The sequence below is a fragment of the Bos indicus x Bos taurus genome, chromosome 17 (genome assembly GCF_003369695.1).
Source record: "Bos indicus x Bos taurus breed Angus x Brahman F1 hybrid chromosome 17, Bos_hybrid_MaternalHap_v2.0, whole genome shotgun sequence".
Classification (NCBI taxonomy): Eukaryota; Metazoa; Chordata; class Mammalia; order Artiodactyla; family Bovidae; genus Bos; species Bos indicus x Bos taurus.
Genome location: NC_040092.1, coordinates 66,414,946 through 66,442,425, shown reverse-complemented (window position 1 = coordinate 66,442,425; position 27,480 = coordinate 66,414,946). Strand labels below are relative to the sequence as shown.

The 27,480-nt window shown below is 41.0% G+C and overlaps 1 protein-coding gene across 5 annotated transcripts in view; it reads right to left on the bottom strand.

Annotated features, from left to right (window-relative positions):
* FAM160A1 (family with sequence similarity 160 member A1) overlaps nt 1–27,480 on the bottom strand; it is a 307,897-nt gene that overhangs the window by 92,118 nt on the left and 188,299 nt on the right. For 4 of the 5 annotated variants that reach the window (XM_027513440.1, XM_027513441.1, XM_027513442.1 and 1 more), the window contains 2 exons: nt 27,213–27,445; nt 5,875–6,501 (listed from right to left, as the gene is read on the bottom strand). In XM_027513440.1, coding sequence (XP_027369241.1) covers nt 5,875–6,501; nt 27,213–27,317 — 732 coding nt within the window. In that variant the 5' untranslated portion in view covers nt 27,318–27,445. Of the gene's footprint in view, nt 1–5,874; nt 6,502–17,043; nt 17,268–27,212; nt 27,446–27,480 lie in introns of those variants that run through there. The other variant, XM_027513439.1, reaches the window with a different exon arrangement.

The window sequence follows — 27,480 nt, the reverse complement described above, 5'->3', positions numbered from 1 at the left end:
GGGGTCGCACAGAGTCGGACATGACTGAAGTGACTTAGCATAGCATAGAGATACACAACAGTCAGAAATGCACCTTGTACTGGACTCTGGTTTAGGGTGAGGGGGGGGAATCTGTAAAAGTAATTTGCGGCATAAGTGGGAAACTGGGTATTAGATCACATTATAAAACTACTGTACAATTTTCTTAGGTATAATAACAGTATTGTGATTGCGTAGGAGCATGTCCTTATTTGTAGGAGATACATATTAAAATAATTGATATCTATAATTTAATTTCAAAGTGAAAGTGAAGTCGCTCAGTCGTGTCCGACTCTTAGAGACCCCATGAACTACAGCCTACCAGGCTCCTCTGTCCATGGGATTTTCCAGGCAAGAGTACTGGAGTGGGGTGCCATTGCCTTCTCCTGCAACAGCAAAAACAAATAAAGATACAAAACAAATATACAAATATATTTGGTATACAAATAAAGTATACCAAAGTATGACACATATTAACTTTGAATTTAAGCAATATATGATGTTCCTTTTAGTATGCTTTCAAATCTCTGTATCTGTTCCATTTCTGTATTGTGCTTTTTTCCACAATAAAAAGTTGTAAAACATAAATTGTGTTAACTTCACAGATTGATTTGCAGAAAAGCATTATCTACACAATATCTACAAACTGCAGGGCTTTCCATCTATTTCTGTCTTATTTTATGCCCTTCAATAAAGTTCCATAATTTTCCTTATAAAAGCCTTTTACATATTTGTTAGATTTCTTCAAGAGACTTTAGAATTGTGATGCTTTTGAAAACAGTACCTTTTTGAAATTGCCCTGTAGATACTGACTGAGTGAACTGCCCAAATATTGTGATTTGTTTCAATACCTGCACTCCTTCTTGGACAGCAGAACTACCCAAAACAATTCAAGCAAGCCAAACTCCAAACCTCTGCACAGCCCCCTCGTGAAAAAGTCCCTTGTTTGGTCAGCCTCTGCCTTCACATCACTGCTCAGATCCAGCGCCTCTCTTATATTCTCATTCCTATCACTCTGGTTTCTAGACCCTAATGTGTGTCCCTGCTTCCTCAACAGCTCCCAAACGTACATGGTCAGGTTAAACTACAAGAATCCTGACTATGCTGCGTTCTTCATCAAACTTCTCCAAGATCTCTCCAAACTGAATGAATATGGTAATTGTGGGAAGCAGACTAACCCCCACAAAGCTGTCTACATCCTAATTCCGGAGTCCATGAACAAATTAGGTTCCATGGCAAAGGAAAATTAAGGATGCAGATGGAATTAGGGGTGCTAACTAGCTAATCTTTAAGCAGGGATGATCTTAAATCTTTAAATTCTGGATGATCCAGGTAAACAACATAATTACAAGGGTTCTTGTGGAAGTGGAAGAGGGAGGCAGAGGAGCAGAGTCAGGGGAAACCATGACTCCAAAAGGATGGTGAGAGAGATGTAATACTGCTGACTGTGGAAAGGAAGGAGCAAGCCATGAGGGGAGGGATGTGGGTGGCCTCTGGAAGCTGGAGACGGTGAGGAAAAGGACTCACCGTGAGAGTCTCCAAAAAGGAGCAAGCCCTGTCAACATCCTAAGTTTAGCCCAGTAAGACCTGTTGGACTATAGTAAGACGATACTACTGTAAGAGAATCGTCAGTGTTATTTAAAGCCATAGCTTTGGGAATTTGTTACAGCAGCAATAGAAAACTAACACAGCTACTAGGAAGCTGATGTATATAGCACAAGAAGCTCAGCTCAGTGCTGCGTGTGACCTAGAGGGGTGGGATGAGGGTGGAGGTGCAAGGCAGGCTCAAGAGGGAGGGGATATATGTACTCATATAGCTGACTCACTTCATTGAACAGCAGAAACTAACACAACATTGTGAAGCAATTATACTCTAATCAATTGGCTTTTTGTTGTTGTTGTTTTTTAAAGAAAACTAATACAGACATTCAGATTCCGGGTGAGAAGTTACACTTTTGCCTAAAGATATGTTCTTTTAAAAGAATTTATAATCTAGCTTATAATTCTGTTGAAGAAAATAAGGAAAGGAGATTTAATATGCTGGCACAGATGAATGGAATCAGTTTTTTACTTCCCATCTGACTCTCAGTCTTTGGGGGAAATGGCAACCCACTCCACTATTCTTGCCTAGAAAATCTCATGGACAGAGGAGCCTGGCAGGCTACAGTCCATGGGGCCACAAAGAGTTGGACATGACTGAGTGACTGAGCATACACACACGCTTTCTGCAATTTCTGATTCTGTTGGTCAGAAGCCAGAACAGAAGAGACATATGGTCCCTGAACTTAACTCTATTTCTCAAAATTTTTACTTATTTGTTCCTCCTAAAATAAAGATTCACCAGACACTTCGTTGACCTCAGTTTGTTTGGTTTATTAATAAAGACAGGAATTTAGTATTATAAAGAAGATTACTACTCTTGAACCTCAAAGCCAAGTACAGCATGCCAATCACTAGCATGGCTCTTAGCACCTGGGGCAAGGCAATTCTTTCCTGTATGCGACCAGTCCACAAACTACTGGACATTAAGCGTCCCTGGCCTCTGCACACTAAATGCCAGATGACCTCCCTTCCAGGCCCCCCATGTTGCCCGACAACCAAACACGCCCCACATACATTTCTAAATACCCTTGCTTTGGGTCAAGAACCACCCACATGGTGTTCATTAACAATGAATCTAATCTACTTAAGGCAATTTGCCTGGCCTGTTCCTATAAAACTCACTAATGGTCTTACACACTATTCTGGCAAAATCAGGCATGTTCATGGCAATACAGTTTATAGAGAAACACAATGAGATGATCAGTAAAAAGAACACATAATGGGAATAAACTGGAGATGTTCACTGCGTTAGGAAAGTAAAAATAGCCATTGCTCAACATCTTACAAAACAGGAGCTCTGTGGTTCAGTCCCTAAGTCGTGTCCTACTCTTTGTGACCCCAATGGACTACAGCACACCAGGCTTACCTATCCTTCACTATCTCCCAGAGTATACCCAAACTCATGTCCGTTGAATCGGTGATGCCATCCAACCTCTCATCCTCTGTTGCCCCCTTCTCCTCTTGCCCTCAATCTTTCCCAACATCAGGGTCTTTTCCAATGAGTCGGCTCTTCACATCAAGTGGCCAAAGTATTGGAGCTTCAGCTTCAGCATCAGTCCTTCCAATGAATATTCAAGACTGATTTCCTTTAGGGATGACTGGTTGGATCTCCTTGCTATCCTAGGGACTCTCAAGAGTCTTCTCCAACACCACAGTTCAAAAGCATCAATTCTTTGGCACTCAGCCTTCTTTATGGTCCAACTCTCACATCTATACGTGACTACTGGAAAAACCATAGCTTTGACAATATGGACCTTTGTCAACAAAGTGACATCTCTGCTTTTTAATATGCTGTCTAAGTTGATCATAGCTTTTCTTCCGAGGAATAAGTGTCTTTTAATTTCATGGCTGTGGTCATCATCTGCTGGGATTTTGGAGCCCAAGAAGAGAAAATCTGCCACTGTTTCCATTGTTTCCCCATCTATTTGCCAGGAAATAATGGAACCAGATGCCGTGATCTTAGTTTTTTTTGAATGTTGAGTTTTAAGCCAGCCTTTTCACTCTCCTCTTTCACCTTCATCAAGAGGCTCTTTAGTTTGTTTTCTCTTTCTGCCATAAGGGTAGTGTCATCTGCATAGCTGAGGTTGTTGATATATCTCCCAGAAATCTTGATTCCAGCCTGCGACTCATCCAGCCTGGTATTTCACATAATGTACCCTGCATATACAGAGAAGGCGATGGCACCCCACTCCAGTACTCTTGCCTGGAAAATCCCATGGACGGAGGAGTCTGGTGGGCTGCAGTCCATGGGGTCACGAAGAGTCGGACACGACTGAGTGACTTCCTTTTCACTTTTCACTTTCATGCATTGGAGAAGGAAATGGCAACCCATTCCAGTGTTCTTGCCTGGAGAGTCCCAGGGATGGGGCAGCCTGGTGGGCTGCCATCTATGGGGTCACACACAGTCGGACACGACTGAAGTGACTTAGCAGCAGCACCCTGCATTTAAGTTAAATAAGCAGTGTGACAATATATAACCTTGACGTACTCCTTTCTCAATTTTGAACCAGTCTATTGTTCCATGTCTGATTCTAACTGTTGCTTCTTGACCTGCACACAGGTTTTATAGGAGGCAGGTAAGGTGGTCTGCTATTTCCATGGCTTTAAGAATTTTCCATAGTTTGTTGCGATCCACAAGGTCAAAGGCTTTAGCACAGTCAATGAAGCAGAAGTAGATATTCTTCTGGAATTCCTTTGCTTTTTCAATGATCCAGTGGATTTTCACCACTTAATCTCTGGTTCCACTGCCTTTTCTAAATCCAACTTGTACATCTGGAAGTTTTCAGTTCGCATTCTGCTGAAGCCTAGCTTGAAGGATTTTGAGCATAACCTTACTAACATGTGAAATGAGTGCAATTGTACGGTAGTTCAAACATTCTTTGGAATTGCCCTTCTTTGGAACTGGAATGAAAACTGAACTTTTCCAGGCCTGTGACCATTGTTGAGTTTTCCAAATTTGCTGGCATATTGAGTACAGCACTTTCACAGCATCATCTTGCAGCATTTGAAATAGCTCAGCTGGAATTTCATCACCTCCACTAGCTTTGTTCATAGTGATGCTTCCGAAGGCCCACTTGACTTCACATTCCAGGATGTCCAGCTCTAGGTAAGCGACCACATCATCGTAGTTATCCGGGTCATTAAGATCTTTCTTATACAGTTCTTCCATGTATTCTTGCCACCTCTTCTTAATATCTTCTGCTTCTGTTAGGTCCCTACCATTTCAGTCCTTTATTGAGCCCATCTTTGCAAGAAATGTTCCCTTGATATCTCTAATTTTCTTGAAGAGGTCTCTAGTCTTTCTCATTCTATTGTCTTCCTCTATTTCTTTGCATTGTTTACTTAAGAAGGCTTTTGTATTTCTCATGGCTATTCTATGGAACTCTACAAACCTATAAATATGTTTAAATACCCCTTCCCAAGGTGACCCTAACAGCAGAAAGCAATCAGAGGTGTACAGCTTTGTGAGAGCTTCAGACAGTCCCTATTATTTTCCAGGCCTATGACTGGGCCTGACTCCTCAGGCATCCACATAAGGCCTTACTCTCTATTGCTCAGCAACCTACGCTTAAGAAACGATACAGAGTAAAGGACTTCTTGCTACTTCAAACTGTAAATATGTATTTCTCCTTTTAAAATAGAATCAGTGGTTTGGATTTACAATTTTGGTCATTATCTTGCTGGGAAACAAATTAATTTGTGAAGCCCACTGTGAAGTGTCTGACCATATGCCATGACTCATTGGCTCAAAACCAATCCAAAAAGCTAAGAATATAAGATGAGCAGGTTTTACCAATTACTCAGGAGATACTCTTAGAAAAAACAAAACAGCTCCTAACCCAACAGTAACACATATAGTTTCCTCTATTGGCTTATTTCAAGCTGACATTGCTCAGCCATAGGGCATCTCAACTTAAATTCCGCTCCTCCCTCCAAAATATCTCCTCTAGACATCCTTCCATAGAAGCTGCCAAGAACAGTTTGCTGGGAAAAAAAAAAAGGGAAAATATCCATTAAGCCTCTGTGCTTCCAATGCAAGGGTTTGATCCCTGGTTGGAGAACTATGATACCACATGCCACACAGCACAACCAAAAAGGAACAAATAACAATCACAAAAATAAAAAAACAAGAAACAAGATTTTCAGCACAAAAGAGATGCAAATAACAATCTAAAGAAGCTTTTTAAAAATTATTTATCATCAGCCCAAGAGAGGAGAAGAGCGGGAGGAAGTGGGCCAACAAGAAGGACTTACTGGACAAAAGTAGGTGTTCTCCACGATGTGATGAGCCACGACACTGTTCTCGGCAGACAGAGACATGATGAAGAGCAAGGCGTCCCGGGCCTGCTGGCCCACGGTCCCCTCCCGGTGAATGAAGGGGATCAGAAGGGAGAAGATGAGGAAGTTCGCGGCCCCTTGGTCCTCACTAGTGTGGAAGAAGAGTTCCAGGATGGATGGATCTTTGGCAAGAATGGAACAGAGCTGATTGAGCAGGACCACCAGCTTCCCCTCCACGGTGGGGGTGGTTGTTCCTGAACAAGAGCTCAGCAACATCATCAGGGGCTTCAGAATGGGCTTGTGGTGCAGCAGAGGCTGGTGGGACTGGGTGATCAGCATCTCATACATCTTGAGCTGCTCCATTTTCGTCTCATCGGTAAACTCCCGCCTCAAGCTCCAAAGGAAGAGCTTCTCCATGATGTTCTCAGAGACCACAAATTCCAGGATTGGCCCCATGGCAGCATCCCTGGCTTGCTCCTCAATCAGCAAAAAGAGCATGTGCTCTACATAGTTCTGGACAGCACTGGCCTCATCTGGAGGGATGGACCCGTATTTTGCTTGGGTGTTCTTCAAGGGGTCATGCTTCTCTAAGATTTTCACAACCTGTAACCAAATCAAGTATGTGTCATCCATCTGATGTTTATCATAGCTTACAAAAAAAAAAACATACCACTGCTGATTGTACCAAATCTTCATGGAAAATGCAAGAGCCATGACCCCTAATAAAATATATGTGAGCAACTGCTATATTCAAAAGGGATAACCAACAAGGACCTACTGTATAGCATGTGGAACTTTGCTCAGTGTCATGCGGCAGCCTGGAGGGGAGGGCGGGGTAGGGGAGAATGGATATATGTATGTGTGCTGCTGAGTCCCTTCACTGTTCACCTGAAACAACAACACTGTTAATCAGCTGCATCCCAATACAAAATAAAAAGCTTAAAGTTTGGGAAAAAAAGATATGTGAGCCTTCTGCATCTCCCTCTCATGAGAATAAAATGAAGGGGTTAAAAACTACAGAAGGAAGATGTTTGAAGTTGTTCGTTTATCATAGTTACACATGTTTGGCAACCTAAATGTCAAAGAAAGTAACATGGTTGTGTAAATTAAGCTCCATACATTCCTGGGCCTATTATTATGAAGACTACTGAACAAAAATTAAAAAAAAAAAAAAAAAAAACTGTTAAGTGATATGTTAAATGAAAAAATTAGTTAATTGTATACAATTAGACTCATCATGATCAACTACCTTAAAAACATGAAAGTGAAAAAAGACTAAAAATAATACACAAAAATAGTAATAGCTGTTGTGTTCAAAGCAGAACAAGTTCTGAATTTTTTTTAAGCTGTCAAGAACATAATAGGGCTTTTAAAGTTTAAAATACATTAAATAAGCAGGACTACCACTGCTCTCCTACAAACAGCATTGATTTGAAGCTTTCAGCTGCAGAATGCAGCTCCTCACATGCCCCCGACAGAACAACAACCCTCCCTGCCCTTCTTGATTGGCACCATCTTCAGCAAAGCATGCATCAATAGGAAGGAGGAGAGGAAACTGATGACCATGAGGCACATACCTAGAAGAATCCCCTAACATGTGCCATATGTTGAAATTTTAAGCATGAAGAGTTTGAATTGTGTATTTTTTTAAGCCAGAAAAAAATTTGTGAGATAACCAATTACAAAATAAATCCCTAAAGCATAGGGCTTCTGTTTGGGGTAATGAAAAAGTTTTGAAAATAATAGTGATGGGTACACAACATTGTGAATGTAGTTAATGCCACTGACTAAACATGATAAAGATGGCAGAGTTTGTTTTATATATTTATATGTACCACCAAAAGAGAAAAAAAGCACTGAAAACTCAAAAATAAACAATCTTATGTGACAGTCTAGGTGTATCTCTCCCTAACTGCTGGCCTTTTAACGCTTACCACCTCTCTCCGCCCATCAATACTTAACTTCTACTTTGGTACCTGAAAATTAAAACAATTTTATATCTCAGCTTCCATTAAACTTTATGACTTGGAATTTCTAAGATAAATATCCATTCAATTCACTTCCTTTAAAATGTATACACATGTTAATTCTCAAGCATTTTATCAATGACTTTAAGTTGTTCCTTTTAGCCTTTCTGAACCACATGCTCTGTGGAATATGTTTCACTTCGGTCTTACCCTCCCAGCCCAGTTCTAGGACATGCTGTTACGTGTTCTGGTATTTAGGTTCTAGAATTTCTGCAAGTCACTGCAGAAACTGGCAAAAGCACAAGGCTATGTCAGCAGGCGTGAGCAAGGAGGGAAATTTATTTCTCAGGGAAAAGTCTAAGATTTTCCCCTTTCTGAAGCAGAGTAAAAGAACATTTATAGACTAGGCTAGTTATCCTTATGGATGAATGCCGGGGACCAGCCCCGGCTGATCCAGGGTATTGGAAGCGGGGACGGCGTCGGCGACCTATTTATTTAAATATTTTATCAAAGATATAAAGAGTAATAGGATGAGATAGCTCAGTAGGAAAATTCAATGAAGAAAAGAGGCTGAACAATTCAGCCAGAAGGTAAGAGAAAGAACGACATGGGGAGACCAAGTTTCGGTGAACAAGGCCCGCGGTTTATTTTCCAAAGTAGTTTTTATACCTTAAGTTGTGCATAGAGGATAATGGGGGAAGGGGTGGAGTCATGCAAGGACAGCAGTTCCTGGTCCTAATCGAAGCCAGGCTTTCAAACTTTATCATATGCAAAAGTTCAGGTGAATTACATCATCTTCTGGCCAGGAGGCCTGTTAACATTTTAAGAAACTTATCTTTCTCTAAAGGTGATTTATTCCAAAGTCAGGCACCAGCCTCCAAAAAAGCATTGGACAAAGCTGCATTCCTATAGGGCAAAGGTGAGGTGGGCTCAATCAAGAAAAGAATTAACTCAAGGGTCCAAGGTTACAAACATTGAGCTACTACTTACATTTCTATACACCCATTATATCAATCAATACACTGCCAAGGACACAGTAGGTAAGGAGTATGGAGACTTAGCAGCAAACACTGGCCCAGTAAGTGAAAAACCCTTCACCAATACAATTTCTAATCGATCTTTTAACTACTCAAAGGAATCTGTGTTTAGACAGTTTAGAACATCTGCCTCTCAGTTGGGAGGCTCTGAACAATCACATGTGGCCGGAAAAACCTATTCAGGCAGGCTAGAGGATTTCCAAAGGAGTTTGTAGGTTAAACACTGTCACACCCAGGAATTATTAACTGGAGCTGTAAGCTAACTCTTTTTTCAGAGAGGTAGTGGGGGACAGCCCCCCGTAAAGTCAGAGGTGTAGGTGAAAGCACAAAGCATAAAGTAGGCAGACTCTGGTTTTGGGGGTAGATGCTCGAGAATTTCCAGGGAGACTCCTGAGGCTTGATCCCGCCTTTGCGTATGCCAAGCCTCCTTCCTCATGACCTTTGCCACAGGCGGAGCTCGCTCCCCACAGATGAACAAATTTCTTCAGAATCTGTAATCTCCATCGGCTTCCATTATAAAATTAAAAATACTGCCAGAGTGACGCCAAAACAATGCCCCCAACACCCCTAAGTTGACAGTTTCAATGAGGAAGGCTGTGGGACATGCGCAGTTCAGGGACTCATGGCCTAGGCCTTCCCAATGGCCATGCCCTCTTCTTGGCTGCATGGACTGCAGAATGCCCCCCTCCCCCAGCCTCCACGAAGCCCTGCAGGCCTCCTCACAAGCCTGAGGACCTCACTGTGAGGAACACTGGGGTCTGTTGTCCCCCTTTGGTTCTGGCCTTGACAGTCTCACAGTGTGGGATCGCAGTACCACACTTGTCCAAAAGGGGGCACCACCTCGACACAGCATGCTCTCCAGCCCCAAAGCCCCCTCCAGGGCTCCACACTCTAAAAAGCAAATTAGCTCTATACTTATATTAATTCGATAATTTCAAAGTTCACATATTGAGTTTACTTATGAGAGCTATCTATACAGCAAGGCCTCAGGGTAGAAATGTAATTATACTTCTCATGTGTGCTTAGACTGTCTAAGCTATCTGAAACTGGCACTGTGCATTATACATTGATAGTGTCCCTGCAAATGAGCTCCATCTTTCTAGAAAACAATCTGGCAACATGTAACAGAAGCTATCAAGTCGTTCCTGCCCTTTGGCTTGTTAATCTCACTTTGGGGAAAATGCCTCAAGGAAACAACACAAAGATAATTTGTCTTAAAATGTTTACCCAGGCTATATTTTCAATAATGAAAAATAAAAATATTATTGACCCAAATGGTCAAGAATTAGAGAGTTATAATCACAATGTTACATCACCATATACTAATGCTATTAAAAATAAATACGAAGTGAATCATATCATTACATCTAATATATAAAGAAAAATAATTCGTTAAAAACTAAATATATTGACAAATAGACCCATAGTTAGAAATGAGTTTGAAGATATAATGAGATTGTAAGGTTAATTAGTTCTTCTTTCCTATAAATTGATCTAATTTCATAATATAAGTAAAAATAAAAACAAAGTAATTTTGTTCTTATGTCTAAAAAAAGGACCAAACGCTGAGTTAAAACAGTAATTAACAGAAACTCCTACCCAGTATAAATTTTCATATAGATATATGTGTTTATTCTATATGCATGCCTTTAAATATTTATAAAATATCTAAATGTATATATGTAAATATAAAGCAAAACTATTTACACAATCACAAGCCACACTTTTCTCATGGGTTAATCTTCATTTATATTATTTATTCCAAGACACTCCTCTGCAAACAGACTTACTTTTGGTGGGGAGGGGGCCACAAAAAACCCACAAAAGAGAACTGAAATTTTTATACAGAATGTAAACTACACAGCAGCTTCTACACTGAAAGCTCTCTCTGTATCCCCTTTACAGAAGCTCTTCTACACCACCTTCTGGGTTCATGGGCAGAGGAACATGAGAACAGAGCTGTGATACCCCACCAAGAAGGAAAAGGTTTGCTGGTCCTCTGGACAGGGCCCTTGACTCATTCCCCAGTCTGGCCTGGCGGCTTTACTGCCCGAAAGACTGGTGTGTTACAACCAGGGCCGTGAGTCACGGAAACACAAGCTCAGCAAAGTGCTGGCTCCGCCTGTGTTGCCACTCCTTAGCCTCCCTCTTGGAGGTGTCAGGACGCTCCCGGGCCACCTCCCTTTCCCTTTCAGGCAGACACACCCTTGACCTGCTTTTGCAAGTGGGTTCTGCGGGCCACGCCCCCGCCTGGTTCCCACCCTGACAGGGAATGCCCAGGAAGCTTCCGGGCCAGAGCACAACTGGCACAGAAACAGGCAGGAGCTTCTATTCCGATGGCCCACAGCAGCCGGCCAGGTGGGCTCTGAGCCCTTTCGGGTTCTGTCAGCTGATTCCCGATGTGACCTTGACTTTTTAATCTTTCCCTCATGTGCCCTCTTCTCACATCACTCCCACCAAACTCCAACATTCCCGGGCCCCCGATTTCTGCCTGCTGCCCAGTTTCACTCACCTACTGCGGATCCCTGCTGCTCACAGAGGCCTGACCCACTCCCCTGACTACCCTCTTACACTCTCAACCTTGCCTCCAACTCCCCAGCCCTGGCTCTTTCTCAGCCATACGTGCTTAGACTCAAGGATTCAGTTTACAGGAAGAAAACACAATTATGGGGCGAAGAGATCCAAGTAGGAAAATATACTTTACAAATATTTCCTTTACTAAACAAGTTCACTTTGTTAGGCAGCTTCCCTTGTGACTCAGCTGGTAAAGAATCTGCCTGCAATGTGAGAGACCTAGGTTCGATCCCTGGGTTGGGAAGATCCCCTGGAGAAGGGAATGGCTACCCACTCGAGTATTCTGGCCTGGAGAATTCCATGGACTGTATAGTCCATGGGGGTGCAAAGAGTTGGACACGACTGAGCAACTTTCACTTCACTTTCACGTTTGTTAGGCCAAATACCACTGAACAAACCTAATCAACCCCTGATAAAGCCCATGCTCACTATATAAGTCAGCTAAGATCAAAGGCTTCCTTGGTGGCTCAGACGGTAAAGTGTCTGCCTACAATGCTGGAGACCCGGGTTGGATCCCTGGGTCAGGAAGATCCCTGGAGAAGGAAATAGCAACCCACTCCAGTATTCTTGCCTAGAGAATCCCATGGACAGAGGAGCCTGGTAGGTTACAGTCTATGGGGTTGCAAAGAGTCGGACACAACTGAGCGACTTCACTTTCTTTCTTTTCTTAAGATGAAATACAGCACTGTAAATGGTTTTCCAATTACAGCCAGGCATGTGTTGATCTACCAACTGTAACATATACAAGATTTTGTATATACACTATATATACACACATGCATACATATAAATATGGAGTCATTTGTATATTTGCATAAATTTTACATTTATGTGCAAATTCACATATATTAAATTTACATATCTGTAAATTTACACATATAAATTTAATATATATGTTATATATACTACATGTCTAATGTAAATATAATAAAAATATATATGTAAATTTATATACATAAGGATATAAATAAAAAAGGATCAAAAGCCCAAATCATGTATCACGATTCTAAAAAGAAACAAATACACAAAACATCAGTGTGAGCAATGGTATACAGATTATCATCTGACCAACATGGCTAAATTTTTAACCTAACTTCAAAGTTATTTGACCTGTAACTATGAGGATTATTAGAGCTCAAAAAGATGAACAAATAGCATATTTCTTCCATTAAGGAATATCAGCTACTCCTATCCTTAGCTTTAATGATGGCTCCTATGACTCAGCGAAAATGGGTCTGAATTTCAAACATGCACAAATTCTAAATAGGAAGCTCAAATGCTTTCAGAATGAAAGATATACATAAATCACACAATCTCACCACATGGCAACAAACTCTTCATGATAAAAATGAACGTTTCTCTGACAGAAGATTAGCTTTGACTCCACCTTACCATTATTCTTTGTCTTATATACACTCAGGTAACAATAGATGACTATTTATGCTACTTTGGTTAGAGCCTCGTTATTTCAAGAAAGTCACATGAATACAATCCATACTTCCAAACCCTTTGGAATGCTAATTTAAAGTGGCATTGTGGAAGAAAAAAAAAACAAGTTACCAAGCAACATTTTCCATCACATAGAAGGAGGCCAGGATTTAGTGATCTTAAAGCCAAATTCCATTTAATGTTCCAAATTAACTACAACAGAAGCAAATTTCCATTCAGTCCTTGTTTATTGCTTAGCAGCTGTGTCCTGCAATTTAGGGTATTTCGTACACACCTATTCTCATGGGAGATCTTTACACAATCATTTCTTCTTATATTAAGGTAACAGCCTAATAATAAATGTGTACTTGCAGAACCTGGTTAATGTCGGCTTCAATTCCGAACTATAGAGATGTATCTAAATCTAGAATTAAACAGGATAAAGCAGAAACTATATCTACATGCCACACCTCCTTGGGACCAGAGTAGTATGCTGCTGCTGCTGCTAAGTCGCTTCAGTCGTGTCCAACTCTGTGCGACCCCATAGACGGCAGCCCACCAGGCTCCCCCGTCCCTGGGATTCTCCAGGCAAGAACACTGGAGTGGGTTGCCATTGCCTTCTCCAATGCATGAAAGTGAAAAGTGAAAGTGCAGTCGCTTCAGTCGTGTCCGACTCTGTGCGACCCCATAGACGGCAGCCTACCAGGCTCCCCCGTCCATGGGATTTTCCAGGCAAGAGCACTGGAGTGGGGTACCATTGCCTTCTCCGCCCGAGTAGTATAGTAATCACTATAATACAGAAACACAGTAGGAGCATCAACCAATAAGATAATATGTAAACTAACCCTTAAGTTAGGTATACATAATTTTTTTTCCTAAAGTTTCAGTATTAGAGAGTTAAGAGTAATGATCTGTGTAATAATACTCCAGAGACCCCTGTAATTCCAAGCACAGCAAAAACAGACTTATCACCAAGCATACAGTAGGCGAGCTTCTGAGATTTCAACATACTCAACAACGCTAGTCTAAGAGGCTCAATTCAATGCCTTGGCCCTCTGAGGATCGCAGCTTTTGTTCTGCTTTACCTTCTACTGTCAAGTCTAGAGCTACTTGAAAAGCTGAGGAGAGAGACATATAATTTTTAAATATTAACAAACATCGCTTTACTAAGAAAGATATTGAGAAGACTGATCACAGAGTTCTCTAACATCTTCTGGTCTTTCATCTCTTAAAGACTTCACGTAATTTCCCTCTGTTATTTAGTCTGTGACCAGGCACAGAACAGAAGAGTGAGAATGAACAGAGCAAGAGAATGAATTTCACAGGGAACAGACTGAAATTCCCTGGCGGTGAAATCAGGGAATGCTGATCTCAAAGCCATCTTCACTGTGATCTCTCTGCTTCTTCAATGGAGACAGGCCACTTGGTGCTCTGCACAGGTCACCCTATTTAGAACATATTATCTATTCTTCATTATTATAGGAAGACATTTCACTTAATCAAGCCAGATTCAGTTTTTTTCTCAGCCCCAGCCCCTCCAAGAAGAAAATGGCTACTAAATCCACCAGCATTTCTTTATCACCACTACATGATCTGAGCTCTGATACGCTCTTAGCTTAAAAAATTATATAACAGCTTATATTCTGGAGGCTGAGAGCAGTAAGGAGAAGCTCTGCACTATTAAGAAGCACACAGAAACGTGCATTTCTCATTTCTAATTGAGTTTGTTTAACCTCTGGTCTCTTGGTTTTAAGAGCAGACATCATTTAGTATATGACTAATAATGATTCAACACATGAAAGGAAAGGATAGAGAAAGAATAGAGCAAAGGCTATAAAGCTTTACAAATAAAAATGTGCCATTAGGAATAACTGAGAGGGGAGGGTGTTAGTTCATATGGCAATACAGTTGGGCAGTTCATTGTCTGATGGACCAATGCTTCTTATGTCCTGCTCTCTCTTCCATTCAGAAGAAGCAAAGGCAAGAGATAAAAACAATAATCTGCTGGACTATAACCTGTTCTTCTAGATGACTACAAACTAAACATATTCTGACTCTTTCTCTTTCAAGTCTAAAGATCTTACCAGTAGCAAATTATAGCAAATGTTTTATACAGGTGTCTGTTTTTCAAGTCTCTTAACTCTTCTAAAGTTATATTTCATATTTCCTGTCTTTCAGTTCAATAATTTATTAAACATCTACATATGCCTACAATATTCTTGGCACTGGAGATTATGTGAACTACAAATAAATGGTTTCTGATCATGAGGAGCTTGTACTGAGACTGGGAAGAAGATATTACACTTGTACTTTTCATAAAAGGTGGTGGGTTTCACTGTGAAAGGACACTCAAGATGCTGTCAGAGCACAGAGTGGGAACACAAAAGCGGGGAGAGAAGGTTTCCTGGGGGAAATGATGTTCTAAATGGGGCTTGTGGAAGGCACCAACCAGGGGGAGGTATATTCCAGGCAGAAAGAAGAGGAACTGCCTGGGGCAGAGAGGCATGGGAAGGTGTGATGCCAGGAGAAGGGATGGCTAGGAACTCCAAGTGATTTTGCATTTTTGGAGATTAAATGAGAGATGAGGAGTGAAAGAGGCCATGGCATAAAGAACCCTATCTCCCAGCCTGGCATGTAGGTGGCCAGAGGCCACTGAAGTGTCCAATTACAGGAATGCCCTGGACAGACCTGGGTCTTAGATTCATTGCTACCATGGCAGAAAACGACATGTCAGAAGATGACAGGATGTACAGGCCAGAGGCTACTTCCTGCAGCCTGGATTCTCCAGTGTCCACTACTCTGGGATGTCCACTCTAGAACTATCCTGAGGATGCCCTGAGGTCACTGGAGCCTGGAACCAGTTAGGAAACTCAAGTGCACCAGTGGCACTCAAGGTCCCTCCTTTGGTGACCCCTGTGATCACGGACAGCCTTGGATAATGGGTGGTTGTGTAACTAGCGGTCCCTGACAGATTGGAAAGTGTTGGTGGGTAAGTGGATACCCCTGAGGTAGAAGCTCCTAGTAAACAGGAGAACAGAATCTGTCAAATATATGTCAGTTATGCTGAATTTGTACTCAAGTATCCTAACAAACAGAACTTTGGACACCACTGACTTTTGTTGCCCTCATCTTCCCTAATCAAACATCTGAAGAAGCATGGTACTTGCTGGCTAATGGAACACTCCAGTAAACAGAATGCAGTCACACCATTCTATCTCTATCACATTTCCTCCCAGCCTTACAGGTTTCCTTGGGTTGCCTCAGGGGAACCTGGGGGCTACATCACACTAGTCACAGGAGGTTATGTCAGATTGTAGCTCATTTCCCAGTCCTCTGCAACTGCTCTTCATCTGAATTAGTCTCCAGCCTGAACAACTCACAGCAAAGCGTTAGCATGAAACTCCAAAAACAATAAATAGACAGCATTTATTTTTATCAACTGAAGGTCTCATTCCTTATCTCAAACTTAGCACCACAGCTCTGCCTTGCCTTGATTTCCTCACCATTTTTTTTAAACCACTGAAAAAAGCCAAAGCTGATCATTTGCTCCTAATACCCCTCCCTTCAGAAAGGAAAAAATATATATATCCTTATCCTTTCTGTCATCAAAACCTCCTTTTCCCACAGTCAAGCTAACAAAATCTCACTTCCTGGATTCCACAGGCCATTTCCATCCATAATAGTCCCTTCCTTACTTCCTATGATCAATATTTTTCATTTTATAATAATGTATCTCATGTTGCCATCCAAACTAGCTTAACTGTTCTTTAAAAGCCCAGACTGGTGGTCGACAATACAGTGTGGGAGTAGGTCGACAAGATGGTAGAGTACATCTCTCCCCATGGATGCATCGGGAATGAATTTCTCACTGAGCAGAAGTCCCTGACCACCCTAAAGGAATATACCGATCCATGCAAACTCGGTAGGACAAACGAAGGAAGGAGGAGGATGAGAGAGAGCAGGACCAATCTGCAGCCAGGGATGGGGGAGCTGAAGCAGGGGGGAGATCACTGAATCCAGGACATTCCGTTGGAACAGAAGGGAAGCATTTGAAGCTATCAGAGAGTAAGGCAGCCAATCTGTGTTAGTATCAGTGGAGTGAGAATCACACAGCTGATCCACGCCACGGCCCTACATACCCTGGACAGGGATGGGAATCCACCGGAAGGAGCAGCGGGTGTGAGCTGGAGAGTGGGGATTGGAGGGCAATCCGGGGGCGAGGGCTGCTGTTGACTGCGGGGAGACAGCCGGAAGGGATGGGAGAAAAGAAATCCACAGCGGGGAGTGCCTTTGGAGGAACGCCGGGCAGCCATGAAGATAAAGCGCTACTGCTGAGTCACACACAGGGGGAGGAGCCATCACTGATGCCTCTCTCTCCACACAGGCCTGACAGTGGTCAGCACGCAGCTGACCAATGGAGAAAGACTCCAGAGAGCGTAGTCCTTTGAGTGCCTGCTGGGCTCAGCAACAGAGAAGGACCCCAGCCAAGGCTGCCCTTTGAGTGCCTGCTGGGCTCAGCAACAGAGAAGGACCCCAGCCAGGGCTGCCCTTTGAGTGCCTGCTGGGCTGAGCCACATAGAAGGACCAGCCAGAGAGGTCCTTTGAGCAGCAGCTGCCAGGAACTAGAATAGAACCATATCTCCTGCATCTGTGGCCAATGGCTTCCCTGCACACCTGACACGGCCAGGGTCCACACGATCCAGGCCGCCACCCCACCTCTATGCCTGACACACACCAGGCAGACCGAAGTCCCCTAGGGCAGCCTCAGGAGCAGACTCCTGTGGATGACCCACATTGAGGAAGGGATAAAACCATGATGGAGCTCCAGGGGTGGACTGCCTAAGGAAGAGGATCAAAATCTTCCCACTAGCTGTACAAGTTACAGATTAAATCCACATGATCGACTAGGTAGACTCTGTGTCGATGGAATATATAAAAGGACAATGACTGTTCCCACTAAAGAAAACGCTCTAGCTCTGGCAGCTGTGGACAATGGAGGCAAGCACATGCAGGAGCAGGGCCAGAGTAGGGTCGGACTGGAGTCTGAGCTGACCCCACAGAAGGTCCAGAGATTAGCCCTCTCCAGTACTAAGGCTTCCTAGCGAGGCAGACGTGGACTGCGACTCGCAGCAGAGGAAAGAACACTGACAGCTGAGATCCAAGAGAACATTATTCTTACTTTGATTCATTCTGCAGTTGATTCTAGATGTTCTTCACTTTCTTTTCCTCTGCATTTGTTCTTTTTATTATTATAATCTCTATCTAGGCTGTTGGAAACTTTTTAATAACACTTTTTAAATTTCTTTTGTATATTTCTACTTTGGCTTTCTATGGATTTGTGTGGGGTTTTTGGGGGGTTCTTTTCTTATGGTTGCTTGTTGTTCAATTGCTAAGTTGTGTCCAACTCTTTGTGACCCCATGGACTGTAGCCCACCAGGCTCCTCTGTCCATGGGATTTCCCAGGCAAGAATACTGGAGTGGGTTGCCATTTCCTTCTCCAGGGGATCTTCCTGACCCAGAGATTGAACCTCCATCTCCTGCTTGGCAGATGGATTCTCTACCACTGAGCCACCCGGGAAGCCCTTTCTGATTGTGAGTGAAGTGAATGAAGTCACTCAGTCGTGTCCGACTCTTTGTGACCCCATGGACTGTAGCCTACCAGGCTCCTCCGTCCATGGAATTTTCCAGGCAAGAGAACTGGAGTGGGTTGCCATTTCCTTCTCCAGGGGATCTTCCCAACCCAGGGATTAAACCCAAGTCTCCCGCATCACAGGCAGACGCTTTACCGTCTGAGCCACCAGGGAAGCACACTTAATATATGTAGACCTTCTTTTACATATTTCTATTTAACTTTGCTTTCCTATTTTTTTTCCTTTTTTCCACCGTGTTTGTCTGTTTGCTATCTTTGCTTTGTTCCTCAGTTGGCACTCTCCTTTGGTCTCGTTTCTGTTTTCTGTTTTAGTTAGTTTTGTTTTGTTGTTGTTAATTTTATTTTCAATTGGTTGATATCATTTTTGGTTTCCTTGACTCACCTGATCACCCTCTTGTACTCTGTTTTCTTTAGACTGTTTTGCTTTCCTTTGTGTGTGTGTCTGTGCATGTTCATTTGTTTTTGTTTCTATTTGTCTCAATTTGCTTTTATCATTTGTTTCAGCTTCATTTTTCTGTTTCTTTGGGAAGGGTTTTTGGTGTTTAGTTGGTTTGGGGGGTTTCTTTTTGATTTGTTTTTTTTTGGGGGGGGTCTTCTCAGGGTTTTTTTAGTTTGTTTGTTTGTTTGCTTGTTTATTTTAATACCCTTTATTGCCAAATCAGTTTGTGGGATCTTGGTTCCAGAAGTCGGGTCTGAGTCTCTGGAGGGGATGTCTGAGTCCAGGACACTAGACCACCCAAGAACTCCTGACCCCAGGGAGTATTAATCAGTGAGCACTCCCCTGAAGACCCCCACCTGAATCCAAGACCCAGCACCACCCAACTGCCTGCAGCACCCAGCGCTGGACGCCTCACCCAAACAACAAGCAAGACAAGAACATGAACATAAGCAGAGAGGCTGCCCACAGACACCCCAAAACACACCACCTCAAACAACCTTGTCCATCTGAGGGAAAAACTCACCCCCTCCCACTAGAACACGAGCACAAGTCCCTTCCAACATGAAGCCGACACAAGCCACTGGACCTCATCCCCCAGGGGCAGAGACCAAAAGCAAGAGGAACTATGACCCCACAGCCTGGGGAAAGGAAACCCAAAACAGTCAGACAAAATGAAAAGACAGAGAAATACTACGCAGATGAAGAACAAAAACTCACAAGACAAAATATACAAAGAGAAAATAGGCAAACTACCTGAAAAAGAATTCAGAGTAATGATAGTAAAGATACAAAATCTCAGTAACACAAGGCAGAAAATGTAAGAATCATATAATACATTTATAAAGGATCTAAAAGAAACAGAGAATAAACAAACAGTGACAAACAACACAATTACTGAATTTACAAATATTCTAGAAGAAATCAATAGCAGAATAATTGAGGCTGAAGAATCGATAAGTGAGCTGGAAGAGAGAATAGTAGAAATAACTGCTGAAGAGCAGAATAAAGAAAAAAGAATGAAAAAAACTTGAGGATAATCACAGAGATCTCTGGGGTAATATTAACTGTGGCAACATTTGAATTACAGGAGTTCCAGAAGAAAAAGAGAAAAGTAGAGGGTCTGAGAAAATTTTTAATGAAATTATAGTCAAAAACTTCCTATCATGGAAAAGGAAATAATCAAGCCCAAGAAGAACAGAGAATCCCATACAGAATAAACCCAAGAAGAAACATGCTAAGACACATATAAATCAAACTAACAAAATTAAACACAAAGAAAAAATATTAAAAGCAGCAAGGGAAAAGCAACAAGTAACATACAAGGGAAACCCCATAAAATTAACAGTTGACGTTTCAGAAGAAAGTCTGCAGGCCAGTAGGGAGTGACAGGATATATGTGAAGTAATGAAAGGGAAAACCTCAACCAAAATTATTCTGTCCAGCAAGGATCTCATTCAAAATCGATGAAGAAATCAAACACTTTACAGAAAAGCTAAGTTAAGAGAATTCAGCACCGCTAAACCAGCTTTACAACAAATGCTAAAGGGACTTCGCTAGGCAGGAAACACAAGAAAAGGAAGACTTCCAAAAACAAACCCCAAACATTAAGAAAATGCCAACAGGAACATATATATCAATAATTTAAATTTAAATTTAAATTTAAATAGATTAAATGCTCCAACCAAATGACACAGAACGGTTGAATGGATACAAAAACAAGACTCATATATATACTGTCTACAAGAGACCTACTTCAGACGGAGAGACGCACACAGACGAAGAGTGAGGGGATGGAAAAAGATATTCCAAGCAATTGGAAATCAAAAGAAAGCCAGAGTATCAATCCTCATATCAGACAAAACAGACTTTAAAATAAAGAATACTACAAGAGACAAAAAAAGACACTACCTATCAATCAAAGAATCAATCCAAGAAGACATAACTGCAAATATTTATGCATCCAACATAGAAGCACCTCGATACATAAGACAAACACTAACAGACATAAAAGAGGGAATCAAAAATAGTAGGGGATTTTACACAACAATAGTAGGGCATTTTAATACCCTGCTTATACTAATGGGCAGAAAATTAATAAGGAAACACAAGTCTAAAATGACATATTAGGATAGATGGACCTAACATATCTTTAGCACATTCCACCAAATACAGCAGAATACACTTTGTTCTCAAGTGCATACAGAACATTCTCCAGGATAGATCACAACTTGGGTCACAAATCAAGACTTGGTAAATTTAAGAAAACTGAAATCATATCAAGCATCTTTTCTGGCCACAACACTATGAGATTAGATATCAATTACAGGGAAAAATCTGTAAAAAACACAAACATATGGAGGTTAAACAATATGCTTCTGAATAACCAAGAGGTCACTGAAGAAATCAAAGAGGAAATAAAAAAATACCTGGGAACAAATGACAATGAAAACACAATGACCCAAAACCTATAGAATGCAGCAAAAGCAGTTCTAAGAGGGAAGTCTATAGCAATACAGTCCTACCTCAAGAAACAAGAAAAACATCAAATAGACAATCTAACATTATACCTAAAGCAACTAGAAAAAGAAGAACAACCAAAAAAACCCCAAAGTTAGGAAAGAAGGAAAGAAATTATAAATGTCAGAGCAGAAATAAATGAAAAAGAAATGAAAGGAACAATATAAAAAATCAATAAAATCACAAACTGGTTCTTTGAGAAGAAAAAAAAATTGACAAACCATTAGCCAAACTCATCAAGTAAAAAAATAAGGGGACTCAAATCAACAAAATTATAAATGAAAAAAGAAAGGTTACAACAGACAATGCAGAAATACAAAGGGTCATAAGAGACTACTGCAAGCAACTATATGCCAATAAAATGAACAACCTGGAAGAAACGGACAAATTCTTAGAAAAGTACAATCTTCCAAGGTTGAAAAAGGAAAATAGAAACTATGAACAAACCAGTCACAAGCACTGAATTCAAAACTGTGATCAAAAATCTCCCCCCACCAAAAAAAAAAAACCCCAGGGTCAAATGGCTTCACAGGTGAATTCTATCAAAATGTTTAGAAAAGAGCTAACACCTGTCCTTCCCAAACTCTTCCAAAAAATTGTAGATGGAGAAACACTTCCAAATTCATTCCATGAGGTCACTGGCACCCTGATACCAAAACCAGACAAAGATATCACAGAAAAGGAAAATTATCAGCCAGTATCACTGATGAACACAAATGCAAAAAAGCCTCAAAAAAATACTAGTGAACAGAATCCAGCAACACATACACCATGATCAAATGGGGTTTATCCCAGGGATGCAAGTATTCCTCAATGTATGCAAATCAATGTGACACACCATACCAAGAAATTGAAACATGAAAATCATATGATAATCTCAAAAGATGCAGAAAAAACTTTTGACAAAATTAAACACCAATTTATGATTTTTAAAAAAACCTCTTCAGAAAATGGGTAGAGAAGAAACCTACCTCAACATAAGAAAGGCTATGCAGGACAACCCACAACAATCATTTTTCCTATATGTGCATGCTAAGTCGCTTCAGTCATGTCTGACTCTTTGAAACCCAGTGAACTGTAGCTCACCAGGCTCCTCTATCCATGGTATTCTCCAGGCAAGAACACTCAAGTGGGTTGCCATGCCCTCCTCTAAGGGATCTTCCCAACCCAGGAATCAAGCCTGCATCTCTCTCTCTCACATCTCCTGCATTGGAAGGTGGGTTCTTTACCACCAGTGCCACCTGGGGTGAAAAAATGAAAGCATTTTCTCTAAGATCAGAAGCAAGACAAGGATGCCCACTCTCCCCACTATTATTCAACACAGTTTTTGAAGTCCTAGCCGTGTTGATCAGAGAAGAAAAAGAAATAAAAGGAATACAGATTAGAAAAGAAATAAAACTCTGTTTGCAGATGAACTAACAATAGACATAGAAAATCCTTAAGATACTATCAGAAAATTACTAGAGCCCATCAATGAATTTAGTAAAGTCACAGGATACAAAATCAATACACAGAAAACCTTTGTATTCCTCTACACTAACAACAAGAAATCAGAAAGAGAGATTAAGGAATCAATCCCATTCACTATTGCAACAAAAAGAATAAAATACCTAGGAATAAACCTAATTAAGGACACAAAAGATCTGTATACAGAAAGCTATAAGACATTCATGAAAGAAATCAAAGATGACAGAAACAGATGGAGAAAGATACCATGTTCATTAGATTGAAAGAATCAATATTGTGAAAATGATTAAACTACCCCAAACAATCTACAGGTTCAATACAACCCCTATCAAGTTACCAATGGCATTTTTCACAGAACCAAAACAAAAAAAAATCACAATTTTTATGGAAACACAAAAGATCCTGAAAAGCCAAAGCAATCTTGAGAAACAAAACTAGAGCTGGAGGAATCAACCTTTCTGACTTCACATTATACTACAAAGCTACAATCATCAAGACAGGATGGTACTGGCACAAAAGAGAAATACAGATCAATGGAATAAGACAGAAAGCCCAGAGATTAACCCAAGCACCTGTGGGTACCTTATCTTTGACAAAGATGGCAAGAAAATATAATGGAGAAAAGACAATCTCTTCAATAAGTGGTACTGGGAAAATTGGACACTTACGTGTAAAAGAACAAAATTAGAACACTTCCTAACACTATTCACTAAAATAAACTCAAAATGGATTAAAGACCTAACTGTAAGATCAGAAAGTATAAAACTCTTAGAGGAAAATGGGCAGTACACTCGTTGACATAAGTTGCAGCAAGATTCTCTATGACTCACCTCCTAGAGTAATGGAAATAAAAACAAAAATAAACAAATGGGACCTAATTAAACATGGAAGCTTTTGCATAGCAAAGAAAGCCATAAACAAGATGAAAAGACAACCTTCAGAATGGGAGAAAATAATTGTAAACGAAGCAACTGACAAACGATTAATCTCTACAAGCAACTCATGCAGCTTAATATCAGAAAAACAAAGAACCCAATCAAAAAATGAGCAGAAGACCTAAAAAGACATCCAAAGAAGACATACAGATAGCCATAAACACACACACAAAAAAAATGCTCAACATTAATTATGAGAGAAATGCAAATCAAAACTACAATGAGCTATCACCTCACACCAATCTGAATGGCTAGCATCAAAAAAATCTACAAACAATAAATGCTGGAGAGGATGTGGAGAAAAGGGAACCCCCACATGCACTGGAATGTGAATTAATCACTATGGAGAAGAGCATGGAAATTACTTTAAAAAATAAAACTAGGAATAAAACTACTATATGATCCAAGGATCCCAATACTGGGCATATACCCTAAGAAAACCATAATTCAAAAAGACACAGGTACCCCAAATGGTCATTTCAGCTCTATTTACAATAGCCAGGACACGGAAGCAACCTAGATGTCCATCAACAGATGAATGGATAAAGAAGTAGTGCTATACACACACACACACACACACACACACACACACACACACACACAATGGAGTATTACTCAGCCATAAAAAGGAACTAATCTGAGTCAGTTCTAGTGAGGTGGATGAACCTAAAGCCTATTGCAGAGAATGAAGTAAGTCAGAAAGAGAAAAACAAATAGCATATATTAATGCATACATATGGAATATAGAAAAATTGTACTGATGAACCTATTTGCAGGGCAGGAAAAGAGATGCAGTCATAGAGAAGAGACTTGTAGACACGGTAAAGCGGAAGGAAAGGGTGGGAAGAACTGAGAGAGTAGCACTGAAACATATCCGTTACCATATGTGAAACAGACAGCTAGCAGGAAGCTCCTATGTAACACAGGGAGCGCGACCCAGTGCTCCGTGACCATCTAAATGTGGGGAGGGGTGAGGGGTGGCAGGGAGGCCAAGAGGAAGGGGACATGTGTAAACTTATGGCTGATTCACGTTGTTGTGCGGCCGAAAGCAATACAACGTTGTAAAACAATTAACCACCAGTTAATAAATTTAAAAGAAACGCCCAGACCAGGGCTTATACTTTGCTGTGTCCCACCTGTGATGCCCATAGTGAGGTAGCTGAAGTTTGGGCTCACTAAATCTCCATTTAACAATACAGTCAGTCCTCTGTATCTGTGGGTCCCACCTCTGCAAATTCAACCAATCATGGATGGAACATATTTGGAAAAAAATTTCAGAAAGTTCCAAAATGCGTAACTTGAATTTGCTGCACACTGGCAAGTATTTACATTGTATTTACAATTATTCACATAGTGTTTATATTGTATTAGTTATCATAAGTAATCTAGAGATGATTTGGAGGATGTGTAGATGTGCCTAGGTGATACGGAAAAATCATTTTGTATAAGGGACTTGAGCATCCCATATTTTGTTATCTGCTGGTATCTGGGAACCAATACCCCACAGATACCAAGCGATGACTATAATTACATTGATGTCTACATTAATTGATTTAACCAGTATTTTTATTTATAAAGGTAACAGTTGGCCCTCAAGAGCCTTGGGAAATAGAGAGAGAGTGAGGGCATTTTCCAGATTTATTTAAAAAGAAAGTCAAGACTAACGGTAAGAAATTTGGCCAAAGTTTAAAAAAATGGCTGAAACACAGTTGGACCAAGAGTGCACTCACTTTACAAAAGAAAACGTTTAATAACTAGACTCCAGTCCCTCTGACAAACTTTCCCTTACCCTCAACTCAGTACTTTTCTGCACTAAACGAAAGGGAGTTCCCTTGTAACTTAGTCAGTTAACCATATGCCTGCAATGCAGGAGACCAGGGTTGGATCCCTGGGTCAGGAAGACCCCCTGGAGAAGGAAATGGCAACCCACTCCAGTATTCTTACCTGGAGAATCCCATGGATAGAGGAGTCTGGTGGGCTACAGTCCAAGGGGTTGCAAGAGTTGGACACAACTTAGCGACGAAACGGGCGCCGCCAAACAAAAGGTGCTGTGCGTCAGCACTCAAGTGCAAAGCCAAGGGTAATTACGCAAATTATCTGGAAAACTCCTGGATTACTTTCTTCCCATTGCTAAAGCAGATGTGCCCTTAAGATCCAGGGCAAACCCATTAAGATTTTAACAGTTAAAAGTCAGAGAAAGGGAAATGCAGAAAAAGAATTTTAGAAGCTTTACACTGAATAGTGACAAGAAGCTACAAAGTGTTAATGACCCAGAAGCAGAATTGATTTTGTTTTTGATCTAAACTGTGTCCCTGTAACTGCTATAATCTACAGGCTCGGTGCTTTAACTTATGTGCTATTTCCAGCCACAGGAAGGAATTGGGTAGTCATTAAAAAACTGTCACATAAATAGCCACTTACCAGCTCACCTGGGGAGTGTAACGGTGGACAAGTAGTAAAGAATGCCAATTTTATTTATTTTTCCCCTTGTAAACTCGCTGAGGGAAGGGGCAAGCTGGTAAATTTCCTGACCATTCAACCCTTAATTATTCATATAAGTAGATCCAAGAAGAGTCACAGAGAAGTCAAAATGAATAATAATAATTTTAAAGAACCTTTTATAAACAGCTTTGTAATGAATTCAGATACTTCTAGCTACCTTCCTTCCTTAAATGACAGAGGGACCACAAGCCTGAAAAATGGTAGAGCACAGAGGTCCCATACTCTTCGAGTCATGGGACCAAGGTCTAAGTACTTGGATGGAAAGTCACTAGTCATATAACCTCAGGCAAGCTAACAATTTTCCATTCCCTCATCTGTAAAATGAGGAAGCTAAAACTAACTGCCTTACCAGTTTGTGAAGAAGATTAAATGACACAAGACATCTGTGGTATTCAGGACAGCACTTGGCAAATACTTAATAAATATGTCTTTCAGTATTGTTAGAGTTTAAGGACTGAGTTAAAATTAGCAGGAGAAGGGGAAGAAAGAGGATGTACTCATGGTCAAGTATATTGCAAAGTGATAGACAAGTCACTTGAGGGCCAACTGCTGCTCCTCTAAAAATATCTGGGGAACATTCACGTCCTGTAATTGCTTTCATGAAAAGCAAGGTTTTAACCAGCTACCTATTCTAGGAAAGCAAGAAGAGAAATTTGCTTTTCTTCCTACCTAAAAAGGTTTCCTCCCTATGTTTCTGGAAGCCTAGTTACTTGTCACACAGGTAGGGACCCATGGATCAGCCCAATAGAAACCCCTAAGATGACCTAACCAGCAGAGAGGGTGAAACTCACACATTACCTGAGCCCAGTGGTTTTTAAATACAATCATGCATGTTTCTGGGTCAACTCCCTGCAGGCTCACCGCCCTCTGGATTTTGCTCTCTGTCGCAACGGATGACATCATAAGCCTTCATAAATCAAATGCTCCTAAGTCATATTTAATTTTCATGAAAATTTGGTAGGCAGCCACTAATTTTCAAGTATCACAGTAGAAATGTAACTTCTTCACGTTTCATTGTCACCTTCTGAAATCTGTAATGACAATAACAAAAAAAAACACATTCCAT